General features: G+C 41.5%; 1 protein-coding gene across 1 annotated transcript; it reads left to right on the forward strand.

Annotated features, from left to right (window-relative positions):
- The first annotated feature begins 13935 nt into the window (after positions 1-13935).
- LOC117367410 (zinc finger MYM-type protein 1-like) lies at positions 13936-16799 on the forward strand. Its single transcript, XM_033959911.1, has one exon. It carries the CDS (start codon positions 14091-14093, stop codon positions 16695-16697), a length of 2607 nt encoding a protein of 868 aa, XP_033815802.1. The 5' UTR covers positions 13936-14090; the 3' UTR covers positions 16698-16799.
- The last annotated feature ends 4480 nt before the right edge of the window (positions 16800-21279 follow it).

A 21279-nucleotide genomic window follows, 5' to 3' on the forward strand; every position in this document is an offset into this window, starting at 1 on the left:
ACCCCAAGTAGTGAGGGATCTGCATACCAATTTGCGTTCAAATCGGTCCCAGAGCTTTTTACATTTTTTGCATTGACTTGAATGGGTGAAATATGATTTTCTGTTTGTAGCTCCGCCCATGTGTGCAGGTGGGCCGCGAGACCCCCAGAACATATCACCCCAGGTAGTGAGGGATCTGCATACCAAGTTTAGTTCAAATCGGTCCCACAGCTTTTTACATTTTTTCCATTGACTTGAATGGGTGAAATCTGATTTTCTGTTTGTAGCTCCGCCTATGTGTGCAGGTGGGCAGCGAGACCCCCAGAACATATCACCCCAGGTAGTGAGGGATCTGCATACCAATTTGCGTTCAAATCGGTCCCACAGCTTTTTATATTTTTTGCATTGACTTGAATGGGTGAAATATGATTTTCTGTTTGTAGCTCCGCCCACATGTGCAGGTGGACCGCGAGACCCCCAGAACATATCACCCCAGGTAGTGAGGGATCTGCAGACCAAGTTTCGTTCAAATCGGTCCCACAGCTTTTTACATTTTTTCCATTGACTTGAATGGGTGAAATCAGATTTTCTGTTTGTAGCTCCACCCACATGTGCAGGTAGGCCGCAAGATCCACAGAACATATCACCCCAGGTAGTGAGGGATCAGCATACCAAGTTTCGTTCAAATCGGGCAAGACGTTTTTGCGTTGCATATAAAGTGAGTTACAGTCTCTTCCTGGTTTGTTTGTTTGTTTTTTTTATAATGGTGCTTCTTGTTACAGCCTGATTATGCAGATTTTGGCAATTGGTTCACTGAAAATTCACTCTGGTCTGATTGGTTCTTAAGAATGCATTCACTCTGATTGGCTCCTTACACCTATTTTTCCCCTGAAGCTCCCATCTTACCTTATTCTTGAATAGATTTCACTTGCAAGCTCCCAATGCTGTATGATAACTAAGTAAATGTAACTAGTTACTGTATAATACAAATTTTGTTACTTTTACTTGTAAAGAAACACAGGATAGCTTGGAAAAGAGACAGCTGAGGGGAGATATGATTGAAGTCTACAAAATCCTGAGTGGTATAGAATGGGTACAAGTGAATCGATTTTTAATTCCATCAAAAATTGCAAAAACTAGGAGACACTTGATGAAGTTATAGGAAGAATATATATACCATATATTTTCACTCAGAGAATAGTTAAGATCTGGAACACCTTGCCAGAGGATGTAGTAACAACGGTTAATGTACATGAGTTTAAAAAAAGGTTTGGACAAGTTCCTGAAGGAAAAGTCAGTAGTCTGCTATTGAAACAGATGTGGAGGAAACCAATGTTTGTCCTCTGATGGGTAATAAGGAATGTTGCTATTTAGGTTTGGTGTTGTTTTTTTTTGCCAGATACTTGAGACCTAGATTGGCCACTGCAGAAACAGGATACTGGGCTAAATGGACCATTGGTCTGACCCAGTATGGCTATTCTTATTTCTTACTTTTACTGAAGCCCTCCTGCCCTCCAAGCCCTCCTGCCCCGTGGCCCCTCCCCCCCCCCCCCCCCGAAACTCTGATTATGTTCGGGGCAGGAGGGAGCCCAAGCCATCCTGTCCCGCGGTCCCCCTGATTACGTTTCTTGCCCCGATCTTCATTGGGGGTTCGCGGGTGCCGCGGGGCAAGAGGGCTTGGACTCCCTCTTGCCCCGATGTCGTGGGGGGGGGGGGTGGATTCTGTAACCGGTGTTGTTTTTGACAGACACCGGTTACAGAATCCAGCTTTTAGGCGAAGGACTGGCTCCTCCTTTGCCTAAGAGCTCTTGTTTTGGATGTTTGGGGCTTAGGCTTTTTTTAGGTTGATTATAGGGTATAAGTTTAGACATTGTGGTGGTCTGGGCGTTTAAACAGCTGAACGTAGAGGCAGGCCATTATCAAAAAAAACCTCCTTTTGGACGTTTTTTTTGATTATGGACATTTTCCCTGCTTCTACTTTCAACGTTTAAGGCCTTAGGCCAAAAGGGGACTTAGACTTTTTTTTAAAATTTTGCCCCTCCACGTCTCCTCTTTTATTAATTTAAATCCTTAAAAACTTATCAAATTTAAACTACAAAAACTATTTTGGTATGGGATATATATTACTTAAAATAGATCAGCAATTACTTAAGTAGTAAATCTAATTAATAAGTTGGATTATAGAAGTAGTGTCCATTTTTTATATTGTGCAAATGGTTTTCAATAGTTTCATATTTTGTGCATATAATGCCATTTGAAGTTTGTATTGCTTTTTCTATGTAGTCATCTCCTATGTTTTACTTTTTTAGCCCAAGAAGGGTGCTTCATTAGCACACCCTCTTTCAGTTTATCAATACAGTAACAATTCCTATTCAATAATTTTTTTTGTTTCACAATGCTGGCTCATTACAGTGTACCACTATTCCCTAATTCATTCTTGTTCGTACACTGCAGTATTTAACCATGTAATTCAATTCATTATCAAACTGTAAATCCAGTGTTTCTTTGTACATCTGCCTTCAGTAATTCTTCTGTTGTTCAACTTCCTGCCCATATGATAAGTTTAAAAGAGAGCTGATTTTCTCTGAGCTTACCTAATAAATATTTAAACATATGCTGGTGCCTACAGCAATTGCCAAAAATATCTTCATTGCCGTGCCACTAAAATAACTTATTCCTCCACCTGCACAGGCAGCAAAACTCGTAGACACAGTACAGAACAGATTCTATCAAAACAGGCCTAGAAAAATCCACATGACCCCAAAACATTTCAACAATGAAAGGAGAGCACAGGGGACCCATTGTTTTGCAAAATCTCTTCCAAGAAGATTGAGACTTTTTTGTAACTAAAAGTTGCTGTATGAACAGAGCCGTCAGATCATAAAGCAAGTTCTAATTTTTCAACTTCCTCCGGTGGGGCTTGATTATTTTCCATGGCCTTTTGTGCTCTTAAAGTTTATGAAAAATCAATACTTTAATATAGAAAAAGAATCCAAGGGCTCTCTCCTTAGAGCTGCATTATTGCCAGCACTGACTCCACTGCTGCATCAGTCTCCAGCTTAGAGACATGTCTGCAGCCTTATGAGGTCCTCTTCATTCGCTCAGTATGAGAGAGCTCTGCATAACTCTTTATCTTGAGCGCTTACAGTTAAACCTTAAAGCTTTTCTGTCCCTTTTCCTAGAGCTTAAGTATACAATTATGTTACCTCTTGTCTGCATGGCCAACAAAAGCAGTTCCTGTTTTGAACTTTTTTCTCAATTTATGGGGACCGTTATTGGTTTGCTTCACATATTCATTCTTTATGCATACACTCTAGGTGTGCAGGAACATTTTAATAGACATTGATTGCACATGCATTAATCTGTAGATATACAAGTGATTTGCGCACATTAATCATTTTTTGATAACCAAAATGAATGTATATTCACAGATGCATAGCCCTACTATCTGATTCTCCCTTTTCCCTCACAATATGATTACTGTGTTAGTTTCAAAGGGTCTGTTTGAATCAGTCCAATAAGAACCAAAACTTATAAATCCCCATTCTGTAATAAGACCATGTTGGTTTTTGATACTGTTTTGCAATATGACTTAGACTGAGATTTGGATGAAATTATCTAATTCAGTACTGGTGCAATGGCGCTGTCCAGATAATTTTATTTGGAATTGGACATAGGTGTGTTAAGAGAGGGGAGGTATTTTTAATATTTAGAGAATCTCTAATGATGAAAAAGGTTTGTTCAGAGCAGGTGAGAGACATTGATGTGTTGGTTATGAAAAATTCTTATTTCACAGTATGTGTGCTTTGCTGTCCACCTTTGGTTCTTCGGCAGGATTGTTCTAAGTTGGTGAGTTTCCTTTATAACTTACCCACAGATTTGGAAAGAGCTTTTTATTATGAGGCTTTTAGCGTGTGTGGAGAAAGAGACGAAAGGCGTCCAGGGTAGATGGACAATTTGGATCAGTGGAACAGAACACACAGCTAAGTTTGGAGCTTTTTATCTGTTGAATTTCACTTCAAGGACATGCAGTGTTGGTTGAAGAGTGACAGTGTTGCCTGCATGTTTGATTTATAAGTTATGAATTGCGGAAGGGGACTTCTTTAATGTGTATGGAATGATTACAACTTTTGTTTATATGATAAATACTTCGGCTCACTTTCAAGGATTGCTTTAAAGTCTTTACAAGTATGGAGCTGTGAAATGGTGAATTTGATTTAAAGACAGTGCAAGCACATATTACGATTTACGATTTATTACGATTTTTTTTTATATACCGCCTATCAAGGTTATCTAAGCGGTTTTTACAATCAGGTACTCAAGCATTTTTCCCTCTCTGTCCCGGTGGGCTCACAATCTATCTAACGTACCTGGGGCTATGGAGGATTGAGTGACTTGCCCAGGGTCACAAGGAGCAGCGCGGGGTTTGAACCCACAACCCCAGGGTGCTGAGGCTGTAGATCCAACCACTGCGCCACACACTCCTCCTCATAGCTGAAGATTTGGGCTGAGTTTTTGTGGACATCCTTTTCTAATAACCCACAAGAGCAAAGTGGATTTTTTTTTGACCCATAAAGATGAACTGAGGTCCTTTTTCCGCTTCTTTATATTTTTCTTGGACAGGTGTCCTGGCTTTTGGGAAATGATGTTAGTCTTCCATATTGTTGCCTAAATACATTTTTTGTTTCTTATTTTTGGTTTTGTTAAATGTACTTTCTCTGAGATTATAGTGGAAGGATTTTAATTTGCCCATCATTGTTCCTGGCTCTGAAAGTTTACATCCTCTGTTCCATGCTTTGTCAGCATTACATTTAGTACAGGTTGTGAAAGGTGCTACACATTCTTCTGGACATACAGTATATTCAGGGCAGGATTAACCAATAGGCCAAGTAGGCACATGCCTAGGGCCCGAAATGGTCAGGGGGGCCCGATGAAGGAGGGCATCAACATTGTTTTTTCCAAATGTCGATGGGCTCATCCAGCATCGATCGGCAATGCGAGCCCCACCCCGATTGGCAACACGGCTCCCCCCATCGACGGAAAGTAAGACAAGCAAGCAACGTGGGTAAGAAAGGCAACGGGAACTGTAATTTTGCAAGTGGTGCTGCTTTCCCAAAGCTTCCCTCTGACGCAGCTTCCTGTTTCTGCCTGGGCGCATGGTGGGATGGGGCGGGGCAGGGGGCCCAGTGTACTTGTGTGCCTAGGGACCCTCGACGAATTAATCCTGCCCTGAGTATATTAGATCTTGTTTTCTGCCTGAGAATAATTCTAGGGGGGGGGGGGGTCTTTGTTGATATTTATTCTTTGCTGTGGACAGATCATAAGTTTTTGTTCAGGGTTAATGTATTGAAACAGGCAGTAGATTGTAATTGTGCTAGGGTGATGTACAGTGTGAGGAAAGATTGATATGTACGAACTGGAGAAGGTTTGGTCATTATCATTATTAGGTGATGTTAGCCGACAGCTAGTGAAGTAATGAATCATTGGGATAGCACTTTTAAAACAGGCCCTGGATCAAGTTGTACCAGAATATTCTGTTGTGGTTAAGGGGAAGACATACCCCCTCTTTTACAAAGGTGCACTTTGCTTTTTAGTGCAAGGTAAATATTAGCGCACGCTAATCACATGCTAAATGCTAATGCGTGCATATACTATGCACGCATTATGGACATGTTGGACATGTTAGCAACTATGGACATGTTAGCAGTTAGCACATGCGTTGATTTAGTGCTCACTAAACGCGTGCTAAAACCCTTAGCGCACCTTTGTAAAAGAGGGCCATAATATATTTCTCAGAAGAGTTTCAGATGCTTTGGCACCAGTTATGCATAAAAAGTTGGATAGGTCAATATATGATAATTATCATCATAAGTTCCAGGAATATAAATTGTCCATTGTGAAAGAGAGGGGGGGTTATGCTGCAAAAAGTGGGTAGAGGAGGCTATCAATCATCCTAAGGAGCTTTTCTCGGTAGTTCGTTCTTTAGAGTAAATAGGACCGCCTTCAAACCATCTTATTGTTTTTTTATCAGATGAATTTGCTGATTTTATTGAACATAAAATTTCAACTGTTCTGAATGAGGTAAATTGTGAACTTTCTTCCATACTGTGTTAGGAAAAGTTACGTGATGTAGATGAAAAGTCGGTGAAATGACGCTTGGATTTATGTTAACCAACTGGTACTGTTGTCGATGTCTATAGCCCAGTGATACAAAGAACCATGCTTGCAGAGTTCTCCCTTTATTAACTAATGTTATCAATACATCTTTGCAGGAGAGGAAGGTTCCAGAACAATTAAAGATTTGTACAGTGAGCCCTAAGATTAAAAATTCAGCTCTGGGACATAAAATTCTCAAAAACTTTTACCTGGTGGCCTCATTGCCAGTTGTTGCAAAATACTTGAGTAGGTGGTATTTAGACAGTTGGAGGGACATGTGGCAGAGTTGATGTGTCTTGATCCATTTCAGTACAACTTTCAAAAAACCCATAAAACCCATAAAAGTGCTGGCAGCCACTCTAGATGAGCTTTTCCGTGGCTTGCACCATTCTTTAAATTGATGTATTAGTAAAGAATGTTTTGTTAGGAGCATCATGCTGGAGTGGCTTGCTTCATATCTTCTTGATAGAAAGATTCAAGTACATATAGGTAATAATGTTTCTATGATATGTCCAACAACTGCAGGAGAATGTCAGAGATTGGTGTTATCAGGCATTCTATTTAATGTGTATTTAGCACCAGTGTATAAGTTTTTGAAATTGTTTGGAGTCTCACATTACATCTATGCTGATGTTATACAGATTTTGATGCTAGTCACTGGACCTGCCTTTGAAATTCTCCTGCAGTTCCTTCCTAACTCCTGGCAAGCCCTGAAGGTCATAGTTAACTGGTGCTGACAGTGGAGTTTAGTAGAGTAGCCAGGCTGATCAGGGAGGACTGGTGCAGTGGAAAACAGAAGCCTGGTGGTGGGAGGGGCCACAGGGACCTACACACCGGCAGAGAGATCTGGCCCTGTAGGGAAGCCCAGTGGTGGGATGGCCCATGGGGATCTATACACTGGCAGGAAAGAGTTAAGAAGAGTTGTTGGAGGGCCCGGTAGAGTCTGGAGTCGAGGAAGTGGCTCAGGCTTGAAGACCAATGGTGGGACTGGTGAAGAAGAATCCAGGCAGTAGAGACTCGAGAGGCCATGGAGTGAGGGACTGGTGGTAGCCCCATAAGGAGAGCCTTCAGTGTGTGTGTCTGTGAAAAGATGACTGAAGGGCTGAGAGAGCCCTCCATATATGCATGTAGGATAAGACAACTGAGAGACGGGAAGAGTCCAAGGCTGAGAGGGAAAGACTGATAGCTGTCTGGAGGAGGGACCAGCTGAGCATGGTGACTGGTGGAGAGACCGGTAATATCACCGGTAGCAGTCAATGGATCCCTAGAAGGCAGCTTGGTAGACCCCGGGAATATTGGCCAGAGTTCTAAGGAACTGCTGAAGACCAGGAGGGCCAATGGAGAGTCAGAAAAGGACTCAAGAGAGGACCTGGAGAGATGTAGTTCAGGGAGAACCCAGAGAATAACCATGAGGAGCTGGAAGAACCTGGTCACATGCTTTAAGAGTGTGTTGGAATAACTGTTTAACCCTGTTGTGTTATGTTTAACAGAAACCAGGAGAAGACCAGAGAGTACCTGGGAGTGGAGATATGTGACAGGTATAACGTTCAGCCCAGTCACATGATGACAACGACAAAGATAGCAGCATGGAATCCTTATGGATAGAAATTCCATGTGTGAAGAGAAGGAGTATTTAGGTAGGGCTGTACTACTGTCCCCCCAGGACAGAATGAACAGACAAACATGAATGGCATGAAGAAATGTTTACAGAGATTAGGGAAGCTGGCAAATTGGGCAAAAGTATAATAAGTGTGATTTCAGTTACTTCAATAAATCAGTATCCAATGTAGAGAGCCACCAATTTTTATGACATTCAATAAAATGGAGAAAAAAAGCCTTGGTTATAAAGGATAACAGTCCTGTTAAATCAAGGTCTAATTCATTCAGTCATCGGCTTAAAAATATTCCACTTCTATCAAACATTCATTGTACATTTTAGTAACAAAAATAATTTATTTGTCATTCATTCTTCTTCTGAACAGCAAAAAGTATCTAAATCATATTGTAGCTCTTTTCATCAAGTCAATAGTATAACAATTCCATTCTCTCATGAATAGTGTCCTATTGCTGCATTTCACATTATCATAGTCTCAGACTTTGTCCAAAGCAAGCACAATGACTCATGAAAATATTAAATGTACTTATCTTCCAAGGACACTGTGATGAAAATCCTAACAGGAGCTCTGTTTCATGATCAAAAATCGCTGCTTCAGGGGAAGATTGAAGCAGAAAACAGGACAGTGGTTCATAGTGATAAAACTTAATTACCCCAATATTGATTAGATAAATGTTACATCAGGGAGTGCTAAGGAGGTCAAATTTTGAGACATAAGTGACTGTTTCTTGGACCAACTGGTCCAGAAACTGATAAGAGGGGAAGAAATTTTAGGTTTAGTCCTTATTGGAATGTATGAGAGGTAATAGTATTGGGTCCACTGGGAAACAGGGGGTCATAACATCTTCAAATTTAAGCTGATATTTGGAGTATAGTCACTAAAGATATCTACTGTTCTAGCATTTAATTTTTGAAAGGGCAACTATGATAAAATGAGCAAAATGATTAAAAGAAGCTAAAAGGATCAGTGGCAAAGGTTAGGATTTTAAATCAGGCATGGACATAATTTAAAAATACCATTATAGAAGCCCAGACCAGATATATTTCACATATTAAGAAATGTGGAAAGAAGAACAAACAGCAGCCAACAAGGGAGGTCTTGCCTCACTAATTTTCTGACTTCTTTTAAGGTGTGAATAAACATGTGGATTAAGGTGAGCCAGCTGATGTACTGTATCTAGATTTTTAGAAAGTTTTTCACAAAGTTCCTCATGAGAGACTCATAAGAAAATTAAAGAGTCATGGGATAGAAGGCAATGATTAGTTGTGAATTAAGAACTTGTTATCAGACAGAAAACATAGGATAAGGTTAAACAGGAGAAGAATAAAAAGTGGAGGGTCACAGGGATCTATACTTGGACCAGTACTTTTTAACATATTTATAAATGACCTGGAAATTATAACAAGTGAGGTAATTAACCCCTCTTTTACAAAAGCCAGCAGTGGGGGCTGACATGGTAAATGCTCTGACACCCATAGGAATTGAATGGGGGTTACAACATTTGCCTTGTGGCATTCGGCTATACGGCTTTGTAAAAGGGGGGTCTACGTTTATTAATGATACTAAACTATTCAAAGTTGACAAAAAAACATGAAGTCTGTGGAAAATTGCAAAAAGACCTTAGGAAATTGGAAGACTGGGCATCCAAATGTCAGATGAAATTTAATGTGGACAAATGCAAAGTGATGCACATCAGGAAGAATAATCCAAATTATAGTTACATTATGCTAAGGTCCACCTTAGGAGCCAGTATGCAAGTGTCAATGTAGACACTGCAATGAAATCTGCCCAATCTGCAACTGTGTTAAGGGTGAAAACAGGGACTTATGTATAAATGCTAGTCAGTAAAATGGCTATAATGATGAATAGGAGACTGACTGTAATGGCGATAATTACCAGTGAGGAGAAAGCGACTGACACTTTGAAAAAATGCTCAGAAAAGTGAAACTCTGAAGAGGGGGTGAAAACCTCCTCTTAAGGAAAGAGTTTACCGTCCAGTCATTGCATTGATATATGAAACATCACTTTCAGACCACTGGTAAAAAGTTAAATTGTACTTGCAAGCTCAACATGAAATATTCAAAATTTCTTATGCAAAAAAATCTCTCTCAATGGAAAAAATGATGCAATGCACTTATCTGTACAATATTCATAAGAATCTTAAGGCTCTCAGGGGTCCCAACGCGGCCCCGTTTCGAGTTCTGCTTCAGGAGACCCAAAATCACGTTTTAAACCCTCTGTGCAATCATAATGCTATTCCACGAGATAATCGTTCACTGAATTTTGAAGTACACCTGGAAGAATATAAAAAGGGCTGAAAAATCCTGCCAAAGTAATGTCCTGTTCCAGGTTGGCTGAATCAGTGGCGTACCTAGGGGGGGGCGGGGGGGGCGGGCCGCCCCGGGTACCAGCTCTTTAGGGGTGCTCGAGCCTTGGAGTCATGGCCCGGGAACTTCCCTGCTATGGCCCGACTCCAAGGCTTCCGCGAGTCCCCGAAGTGATCCTGCCTGAGCCCTCTCTCAAATTCCATTCACCCACGGCCACACCCCCCGTCGCCGTCGGAGCTTGATCAGCAACTTCCGGTTTCCGGCTGGGTGGAAGCAAGAAAGAGAGCCCGAGCCGCGTGGGACACTGCAATTAAGGCAGGAACTGAGGGTGAGTATCGCTGGGCTGCTTGGTGGTGGTTTTATTGTTATTTTATTTCTGCCCGAATCAATTTTTTAAAAAGCCCAAAATCGGCCTCCCGAATCATCAACTGACCCTCCCCCCCTAAAGCAGGATCGGCAATTTCCTCTTGCTAGCCTGCTCCTGCTTTAGAGGGCAAGGGGGGAGGGTCAGTTGGGAATTGCTGCAATGTCCTGCTTCCCCTCTGGCCTCCTGACCCGTACCTAATTGCATTAGACAGTACTAGATGGGGGGTGTAGGCCTGAAGGGGTGGGGTGTAGGCCTTAAGAGGGAGGTGTAGGCCTTAAGGGGGGGGGGACAGACCTTTGGGTGGGAGGTAAAGACCTTCGGGGGGGTGTAGGCTTTCAGGGGGGGACAGATCTTCGGGTGGGGGGGTGCAGGCCTTCAGGGGGGGGTGCAGGCCTTCAGGGGGGGGTGCAGGCCTCCAGGGGGGTGCAGGCCTTCAGGAGGTACAGACCTTCAGGGGGGGTGCAGGCCTCCAGGGGGGTGCAGGCCTTCAGGGGGGTGCAGACCTTCAGGAGGTACAGACCTTCGGGGGGGGTGTAGGCTTTCAGGGGGGGGACAGATCTTCGGGTGGGGGGTGAAGGCCTTCAGGGGGGGTGCAGGCCTTCAGGGGGGTGCAGGCCTTCAGTGGGGTGCAGGCCTTCAGGAGGTACAGACCTTCGGGGGGGTGCAGGCCTTCAGGGGGGGGTGCAGGCCTTCAGGGGGGTGCAGGCCTTCAGGAGGTACAGACCTTCAGGGGGAGGGGTGCAGGCCTCCAGGGGGGTGCAGGCCTTCAGGGGGGTGCAGGCCTTCAGGAGGTACAGACCTTCGGGGAGGGTGCAGGCCTTCAGGGGTGGGGTTTAGGCCTTCAGAGGGGGACAGACCTTTGGGTGGGAGGTAAAGTCCTTCGGGGGGGGGGGGTGCAGGCCTTCAGGGGTGGGGTGTAGCCCTTCGGAGGGGGGACAGACCTTCGGGGGGGGGGGGGTCCTGGTGTAAAAGTACACAGAGGGAGAGAGGGAAGGGGGGGTTCAAAGATACGTGCATATGCCAGACTTTGTGGGTTAGAAATAATGGGTCTAAAAACAGAGGAGTGGGAGAGAGATGATGCATAATGGGATTTAGGGAGGGAAGGAACAGAAAGGGAGAGAACTTGGAAACAGGGGATGGTGTGGAGGGGGGATAGAGATACTGGATAGGAGGATAGTTGGGAACAGAAAGGGAGAGATGGTGGATCCTGGGGTGGTGGGGAGTTGAGAAAAGGTGAATCTGTGGATCGAGACAAAAAAAGGAAAGATGCCAGATCTCTGGGAGAGGGAAGGGAAACGGAAGGGGAGGACAGAGATGGCAGACGGATGGTTAGCACGGAGAAAGGAGACCCTGGCAAGCAAGACAACAAGAGCCTGGGACCAACAAGATTTGAATATTGACCAGAGAACAAAAGGTAGAAAAAATAATTTTATTTTCTGTTTTGTGATTACAATATGTTAGATTTGAAAAGTGTACATGAGACAGCTTGAAATGGGAACTTTTCTATTTTTGTGAATGGCAAGGCTGAGTTCAGTTAAAATATATGCTTTATAAGAAAATATAATAATGTGTTTTATAAAGTTTATAAGCATTGCTGGCATACTCGGTGAGGTGTTCCTAGTGTTGGTGGTGGTGGTAGCATGTCAGTGTGTTGAGAGGAAGAGGTAGTCTGGGAAATTCTGCTGAGCAAACTCTGGGCCCATTTCCACCCCCAGTTAGTCCACTCCACTCAACTGGTTCACACACTGAGTGGGTCTTTGGGTGTTATTTCTGGGTAGTTGTTTTAGAATCTCTTCCAATGGTTTGTCAGTATCTCCTTCTGGTCCAAGGAAGGAAACTTTGTCAACCTTAGCATTGACCTTCAGAATATGTTTGTAACAGCGCTGCTTGTGTGGCATTAGGCTATGTAGTGATCGAAAGAAAAAAACAGACCTTTGCACATTTTTGCACTATATGGTGGGTGTATGAGGAGATTCATTTCCTGCACAGTTAAGTCCGTGTGAAGTTACCTTGTGCTGTAGTTGACATCTAGCAAGGTCTCTGTTTGGAAGGAAAGATCTAAGCTTAAAAATGAAGTGGCCAGAAGTTATGTTAAAAGTAGATAGCGTAGCTGGTTTTAAGAAAGGTTTGGACAAATTCCTGGAGGAAAAGTCCATTGTCTGTTATTAAGACATGGGGGAAGCGTCTGCTTGCCCTGGATTGGTGCACTCAGCAGCAACAAATACTAGTTTTGGCTGGCTCTTTCCCCGCATTTCTCCTCTCTTCCCCACGATTTAATATCCAGTTCAGGCAGTAAGTAAATACATCAGCAGGGGGGGGTCTGGTAAGTCTTGGGGGCTGGGGATGGAAGGTGAGAATTAGTTCTGTAGGCTATCAGAAAAAAGCAGTAAAGTCAATAGATTCTCTGAGTGGGAACAACCTGTTTGATCTTGCACTCTTGTGATTGACCAATTGTTTATCACTGTTTAATTTATCACATTGATTAATTTGAGCACACGTGAGGTGTCCTATGATGCAGGCAGAGGGTGATTAACCTGTGCCTTATTGTGTAAAGCGCTGGAGAATTCTCTCCTCTCGCTTACCTCTCACGCTGAGGACACCCTGCTTCAGTATAATCATTTATATGATTTATCTTATAAACATTATTACGTAGTCTTTTCCTCAAGTGCTGAGACATCAGGTTGTTCCCACTTGGAGAACCAATTGACTTTTACTGCTTTTCTGTGTGGCTTTAACATTTTTGCTATTCAGTATACCTAAACTATTATTCAGTAGAAAAATTTGGTTTGTTCAATCAAATCCTGTGTGGACATTGGACTTCTATGAGTGAATGAATTGCTTTAATGGAAAAATGTGATTTCTTTTTTAAGTACTTTGTGAAATTTATTGTTGTTGTGAAATTTATTGTTGTACTTTGTTTAAACTTAAAAAGCGGTGTCATTAACAGTGAATCGAATCGAGAAATCGATTCAACAGGGTGAATCGAATCAAATGAAATATTTTTCTCTGAATCGGGCAGCACTATTGGCTACCATGAGAATGGGCTACTGGGCATGATGGACCAGTTAGGCTATTCTTATGTTATGTTCTCATCTGTAGGGGCCTTTGTTTTCACTTCTTATTTTAATGTATTTTTTTCCTGGGAACTTATCAGTGTTTTTTTATAATGGGAACAAAAATGGAAGAGAATTCTAAGTTGCTTTTAAGTTTGTTGTTTTAACCTTCTTACTCAGTCTCCAGATATGCTCCACTATCCCTACTAACCAGAATGGCCACTGCCTTGATCTTGTCAACTTCTCCAACTGTTCACTCTAATTTTTCCTCCTTTACTTCTTCCCCCCTCTGATCATCTAATAACTTTAACACTTAATCAGCCCCCGCCCCTCCCCATTCCTGTTCAGCCTTTACCAATTCATTTAGCAATGTTCAGGCTATTTGATCCTTGTACTCTCCACCACTGCTTCATCTCTTCTCATACACTATGTTAACCAACTCTGTCAATTAAGTGATTTCTTCTTAACATACATTATGGATTTTCCCCCCTTTCTTTGACAGTGCTGCTGAACACCACTGCAGGAACTTGCAGAGTCACAGTCATTTGGATTATTGTGAAGCCAGCAACTGACGTACAGACTCTGTACTAACATGAAACGACATCGACCTAGTGGAGCTCAACAAAGAAAAATTAAAAAAGCAAAAGGGGAGGCGATTGAATCAATATCTGGATCTATGTTGAAATATGTAATGCTTTCAGCATCGCATAAAGGTAATGAAGAAGATTCTGAAGAAGTGCAAGCTGGCACATCCGAAATACCTGTAATAGAAATGCAAGATTCAGATGACCCTGAACTGAAAGAAGACAGTGAATCGTCATCTATAAGCACTGACACTGAGGAAGAGAATCTAATTGATAGCAAGAGTCAACACCAACAGCATAAAAATAACAGTGGAGAAGAAAGGGATGCTAGTAAAGACCAAGAGTTTGAAGAAATAGCGCATGAAATTTTACTTTATTGCGATATCGCTGCTTGGCCAGTACCAGTTCCAGATGACTTGAGAGTTAACCTGGTTAAGAAGGGAAGTGAACCTTTTCAAAATAAAAATGGACCTTTCTCTGCTAGTCAGCGAGAAGGAAAAAAGAGCAAAGGATTCAGTCGACACTTAACAACCTCATGGTTCTATAAATCTTTACCAAAGGGTGAAAAAGTTTTGAGAACCTGGATGGTTTATTCAAAATCAAAAAACTGCTTGTTTTGTTTTTGCTGCAGACTGTTTGCAGATAGTGAGACAAAAGCTGGAACATCTGTCTTTGTAACTGGCTTTAAAAACTGGTGGAAATTAAATCCTAAAGTCCCTGAACATGAGCGATCAGAACAACATCTCTTCTGCTTAGAACAATGGAAGACCTTGGCAAGGGGACTGGAACTCCAAAAAAATATTGATAGAATTCATGAAGTGGAAATGGATAAAGAGAGAAAATACTGGAGAGACATTTTACATCGTGTTTTGGATGTAATTATGTTTTTGGCTAAACAAAACCTTCCTTTCCATGGTCACAGAGAGGATATGTTATCAACAAACAAAGGAAATTTTTTGGAGTTGATAGAATTACTATCAAATTATGACCCAATTTTGAAGGAACATTTTGTAAAAATCAAACATGCTATTCCTTCTGAAAGCAGATTGAGTTCATACTTATCTCCAAAAATTCAAAATGAATTCATTCATCTTCTGGGAAATTATGTCAAAGAAAAAATTGTGGCAGATATTAAAAAAGCAAAATACTTTGGCATTCTTTTTGATAGCACCCCTGATGTTTCACACACTGATCAAATGTGTGAAGTGATCAGATATGTCTATATTGAAGATGATAACGTTGAAATAAAGGAATCATTCTTGGGCTTCTTTCCTATTTCTGGAAAGTCTGCTGCTGAACTCACGGAACAGATCTTGAAACAACTGGATAGTGATGGACTGGATATAAACCTCTGTCGTGGTCAAGGCTATGACAACGCTGCAACTATGGCTGGCATTCATGGTGGTGTTCAGGCAAAAATCAAAGAAATTAATCCCAAGGCTTTATTTGTGCCTTGTGCAAATCATTCTCTGAACCTTTGTGGAGTTCATTCTTTTGGAAGTGTTTCTTCATGTGTGACTTTTTTTGGAGCTTTGGAAAAAGTGTATTCATTCTTTTCAGTCTCAACTCATCGATGGGAAATGCTGCAGAATGTAGGTATAACAGTGAAAAGACTTTCCCAGACAAGATGGAGTGCTCATTATGAAGCAGTGCATGCCATAAAGACAAATTTTGAAAAGTTAATTTCAACCCTTGAAGCACTGTGTGATTCAAAAGAAAATGTGGATACAAGAGGATCAGCTCAGATTTTGCTCTCTGCTGTATGTGATTTTTCTTTTCTGTGTTATCTCTTTTTCTGGTGTGAAGTTTTGCATGAGGTTAATCAGACACAAAAATATTTGCAAACAGCCGGGATCAGCCTTGAACAATGTACAGTGAAACTGCAAGCTTTAAAATTGTTCCTTGAAGACCAGCGCACAGAAATTGTGGAGAAGGCCATTAACTATGGAACAACAAAATGTAAGGACATGGACATTGGCATAGAAAAAAGAATCAAGTTTCGAAGAAGAATGCCTGGAGAAACAACAAAAGATGCTGGTCTTACTTTGACAGAAGAAACCACAAGGGCTATGTTTGAATGTCTTGATCGTTTTCACCAAGAACTGGAGACTCGTTCTAAAGCAATGGATCAGATAATGTCAATGTTTGCTATCATTCAGCCATTTTCTCTAATTTTTGCAGAAGAAGAAAACCTTCGCAAGATTTTACCAAATATAACTGAAATTTATGATGAATTTTCTGGTGAAGATATCATACTGGAAATTTTTCGACTGCGGAGACATTTAAAAGCTGCTGGAATGAATCCCAAAGAAACAAAGGCATGGACAGTTTTGCAATTTCTAGAATTTATTGTGAAATGGGATTTTTATGAATCTGTGCCAAACTTATCCTTATGTTTAAGACTTTTCCTAACTATTTGTGTATCTGTTGCTTCATGTGAAAGAAACTTTTCAAAATTAAAATTAATAAAAAGTGTTCTTCGATCAACTATGAGCAATGATAGATTGACGAATCTAGCTATACTGTCCATTGAATATGAATATGCAAAGAAGATCAATTTTGATGAAATCATTGACAAATTTGCTGAAGCTAAGACTCGAAAACAGAAACTGTAATATTCATTACTGTGAAAGACCAATATGAATGTATGGGTTTTCCCTGTATTTTTCAAAAAATACATGGATTAAAAAGTATTAATCCTATTACATTTTCCCTTTTTTTGTATAAACCAAAACCAGAATCCATAGAAAATCTGACAAATGGTTCGACAATGAACTACTCCTACTGAAAAGACAATGCAGACAACTAGAAAGAAAATGGAAGAAAAACAGTCAAGATTCCACAACCATGATAAAACAACTACAAACAATACTGGTCTACTCACTGAAGAAATTCGACCACATCACAGAGGTATACCACAACTCACATTGGCTCCCAATACAAGCGAGAATACACTTCCAATTTTCCTGCCTACTATTTAAAGCAATAAACGGAGACAGCCCAGCCTATTGGAACAATCAACTAATTAAATCCACCTCAACTAGACATAGGAGAACTCACGCACCATTCACACACCCTCCAACCAAAAACTGTTCAACAACCTCCTAGCCATTCGAGCTGCAACTCTCGACCTCCAACTCTACAACCTATTGACTTCGACCGCAGACTACAAAACTTTCAAAAAATAAATAAAAACCCTTCTATTCAAAAAACACATAAAACCGAACTAACACAATCAGAACTGTCCCAAGCATCACCTGCAACTACTCCATATGTACTTCTAATGTCATGACAATTTAGACATAATTTATGTTATGTTATGTTTGGAATAATGGTTACATATATGAGGTTCAATAAAAGAAAATTTTCACTGCCTGTTTCTATTCTGACCATTTATTCCATTTCATGGTTATTGCAAAAAAATAAAAATAAAAAAATTTTACATGGGGGGGGGGGGGTGTCAAAAAATGATGGGCCCCGGGTGCCACATACCCTAGGTACGCCACTGGGCTGAATAGCCTATAAATCAAAAAGCTCTGCCTTGGGGTGGGCAAGAGGGAATTAAATTAACACCAAAGCCTTTCCTCAACTATTTGTGCCCAAATCTGATATTATGCCCTGAAATACAACTTAAAACACTAATCTAGGCTAAAACACTATTTTGTATTAAACCAAACAGACACTCGTGAATTATAGAGTGATTGGCCTGATTCAACAGTTTTCCAGGAATCTCTCTCCCACTAACTATTCTCTAAAGTCTCAAAAAGGGCCTAAACAGATCCAAAGAAGACTTTTGGTTAACAGCTCTCTCCTCAAGCAAATACTGTATATGCAAATTATATATGTAGTTCACAGGTTACTGCGAAAACTAGCTTTAATGCTGAGCCTCTAGAACCAGGCTTACTTGAGGGTTAGTCACTAGGCCAGCATTCCTCTATGAGTGTCGGGAGCAGAACGGAGCATTCAGCGTGGTTCCCTGAGCTAATAACCCCTATAGCAGTTTAGTAAAAGGGGGTGGGAGTGGGGGTGGGGGGAGTGTATTAGTGTACTAACTGGCTAAAATTAAATTAACACAGGAGTATTTAAAGGCTCCTAAATAAGAGGTGGAAAATGTTCCCACATTATTTTTATTTATTTATTTATTGCAAATCATAGAGGCTCATGGAAATATTTGTGGGGGACCTGCAAAAAACTGAATAAATATAGAAGATCAAATCTGGGTTTAGCACTTGGGAAAGTTCCACATTAAGAGGTGCTAAGCCCAGATTATAACACCTTTAAATAAAAGAAACCTTATGTTTGTACGTGAACTTAAAAAAAAAAAAAAAAAGAAAAGAAAGAGAATTGGTGGGATTTCATTTCATTCCATTGGCGGGTTGCATATAGAAAAAAATCTAATTGAAGCCAAAGTAAAACTATTGCTGCAGAATTCCATTGGTTTTCTATGGGACACTTTAAAGGACTTCATGTTATACGAGCAGCACTGATGGTTTATAATTCCTCCAGACCCTATAGATCAGTGGTTCCCAAACCTGTCCTGGGGGACCCCCAGCCAGTCAGGTTTTCAAGATATCCCTAATGAATATGCATGAGAGAGATTTGCATACCTGTCACTTCCATTATATGCAAATCTCTCTCATGCATATTCATTAGGGATATCTTGAAAACCTGACTGGTTGGGGGTCCCCCAGGACAGGTTTGGGAACCACTGCTATAGATAAAGGCACCAAAGTATGCCAAGTTACCCTAGCTGAAGTGGAAGATTGTGGTCTCTTCCTGCCAAGCATTCCTGACTTTGCAGCCCTGTTCTCTCCTACCTTTTTATTTATTATTTGTATAGCTGACACAATGTACAAAGGCAGAGTCATAAGACCTAATGAGAACTAACAAAAAATCAAATATAACACAGAAGCTCAAATTATTGCCCACATCATGGAGAGAGAGTGCATGAAAATCTCATTAATGACAAAAGCCCGCCTCAGACATTTAAAATGGATCCCAACCTCCTCCTTCTCCCCTCCCACACACAGGTATCTCAAAGCTATGAATGTGACTCAACATTTGAATTACATCTTTTGTTTTCTTAATAGAAAGAAAACATTTGAAAGTTCCCTAGCAGAGACTGATATCAGAATTATTTTCAAAAGAAGAATGGAGTCAATAAGCACCAGCTCAGTTTCCAGTCTTAACTGGGCTTACGAAGCTTACTTTTGCCTGGGTTTCAAAGTAGCACATGATGCGATGCAGAGAAATGCCACAAAATGGTAGAGCTCCTCAACTCCAACACAGATATAAAAAGAAACCTTAATAAAGGTCCTTACTATCCAGCCAGACAAAATTCAATAACAACCTTGCACTGAGACACCGAGCTCCATATAACACATTTACTTCTCATTTTGATTTTTATATATAAATTAAAGACCATGCATAAAGGAAAACAGACCTAATATACTGAAAACTGTAAACCTGATCAATGGGTTTTTATTAAAAAAAAAAATTTTTCTATTGATTTCAAAAAGATGGTGGTAATTATTCCTTAAGAGCCATTAGGCCTGAGGAACAACACAGTGTGGGAAATTTTATCGGTTAGCACAGGAGGGGTATGCTTAAATCTACAGGGTGCCAGGAAAATTATGTCAACACTAGTATTTTAGCCTGTTACATTAATGGGTGCTAGCTGTCTGTCTTTCTTCCCCCCCCCTACTTCCCTGTGCAGCAGCCACAGCAGCATTCCCTCCCCCTCCATGTCCCTGTGCAGCAGCATTTCCCCCCCACCCTACTTCCTTGTACAGAAGCATTTCGATCCCCCCCCACTTCCCTGTGCAGCAGCAGCAGCATTCCCTCCCCCCACACCACTTCCCTGTGCAGCAGTAGCATTTCCCTTACCCCCACTTCCCTTCGCGCAGTCCCGACAAACCTGCTGATTCCAGCAGCGTGTGCAGTACTCTACACATGCTGCTTTGGGGCCTTCTACTGCCCTGATTTACTCTGGCACGTCCCTGATGAACGAGCTCCCGGTGCAGGTGATCGAGGCAAACAGCGTGCAAGAATTTAAGAGCAAATGGGATGCCCATGTGGGATCCCTTAGAGGGTTAAGCCAAGGGAACCTGCCACCGGGAGTGGGATCCCTAGGATAGTAGACTTGGGGGTGGGTCAGTAGAGTGGGCAGACCTGATGGGCTATGGCCCTTATCTGCCGACATCTTCTATTTTCTATGTTTCTATGTGTAGAGTGCTGCACACACTGCTTGAATAGGCAGTTTTGGAGTCGGGACCACAAAGAATGTAGCGGCTGGAGTGTTTTTTTGGCACTTCCCTTTCCGCGAGATGTCCCTGCAGCTCCTCTCGATCCACGCCAGCGTCGGAAGCCTTCTCCGCCGCTGGTGCCGCTGGTGAGAGGAGCTGAATATTGTGGAGAGCAGGGAGTCCAGCACTGGTGGCCAGTCCTGTCGGCAGTGTGGGTAGGTGCTGGGAAGAAGGCTGGGTACTCGTGCATGCGCATTCCTGCAGCCACAGACCTACGGATCATGGAAGCACACAGTTAAGAGTGCGCATGCGCGGCTAGGGTTTTATTATATAGATGCTTCCTGTTTCTGCTATCTCAAGTACAACTAAGGTCTTGATTTACCAATTTCTATCAATGGGTTAATATAAACAAATTTATATCTAGCATGCATAAACATATTTAACATTATAGGGCCATTAAAAATAATGGATCATGTGTCAAATAATGAGCATTAAGGGCTCCTTTTACAAAGATGCACTAGCTGAAAAATTACCGCCTGCTTTAAAGGAGGCAGTAGTGGCTAGTGCACGCGGCATTTTAGCGCGCGGTAAGTGTGCACTAAAACCGCTAGTGCACCTTTGTAAAAGGAACCCTAAATCTTATTAAAGTAGATTAAAGTGCAATAATGTGTGTTAATATTAAAGTAAATAAATAAATAGTCTTTAGATTGGAAACCCTTTGAAGACAATACAATACTTACTGTACCTCAATATAATACAATTTGGCCCTCTTTTACAAAGGTACACTAAGAGGTTCATAATAATAAAAAAAAAATGTCTAAAAAGTGTCGTAAATAGCTTCTTGGACGACCAAAAAGCCTGATCGTCCAAGTACCCATAACCAAAGCTGGTTTTTAGATGTATCTAAAAACAGCTTAGGCCTTTCCCCTGCCTCTAGATGCACAGAGAGAAA

The sequence above is a fragment of the Geotrypetes seraphini genome, chromosome 10 (genome assembly GCF_902459505.1).
Source record: "Geotrypetes seraphini chromosome 10, aGeoSer1.1, whole genome shotgun sequence".
Lineage (NCBI taxonomy): Eukaryota > Metazoa > Chordata > Amphibia > Gymnophiona > Dermophiidae > Geotrypetes > Geotrypetes seraphini.

Bases quoted from the DNA above. Each gene is read 5' to 3' on its own strand.
- LOC117367410 (XM_033959911.1), top strand. From the start codon at position 14,091: ATGAAACGACATCGACCTAGTGGAGCTCAACAAAGAAAAATTAAAAAA.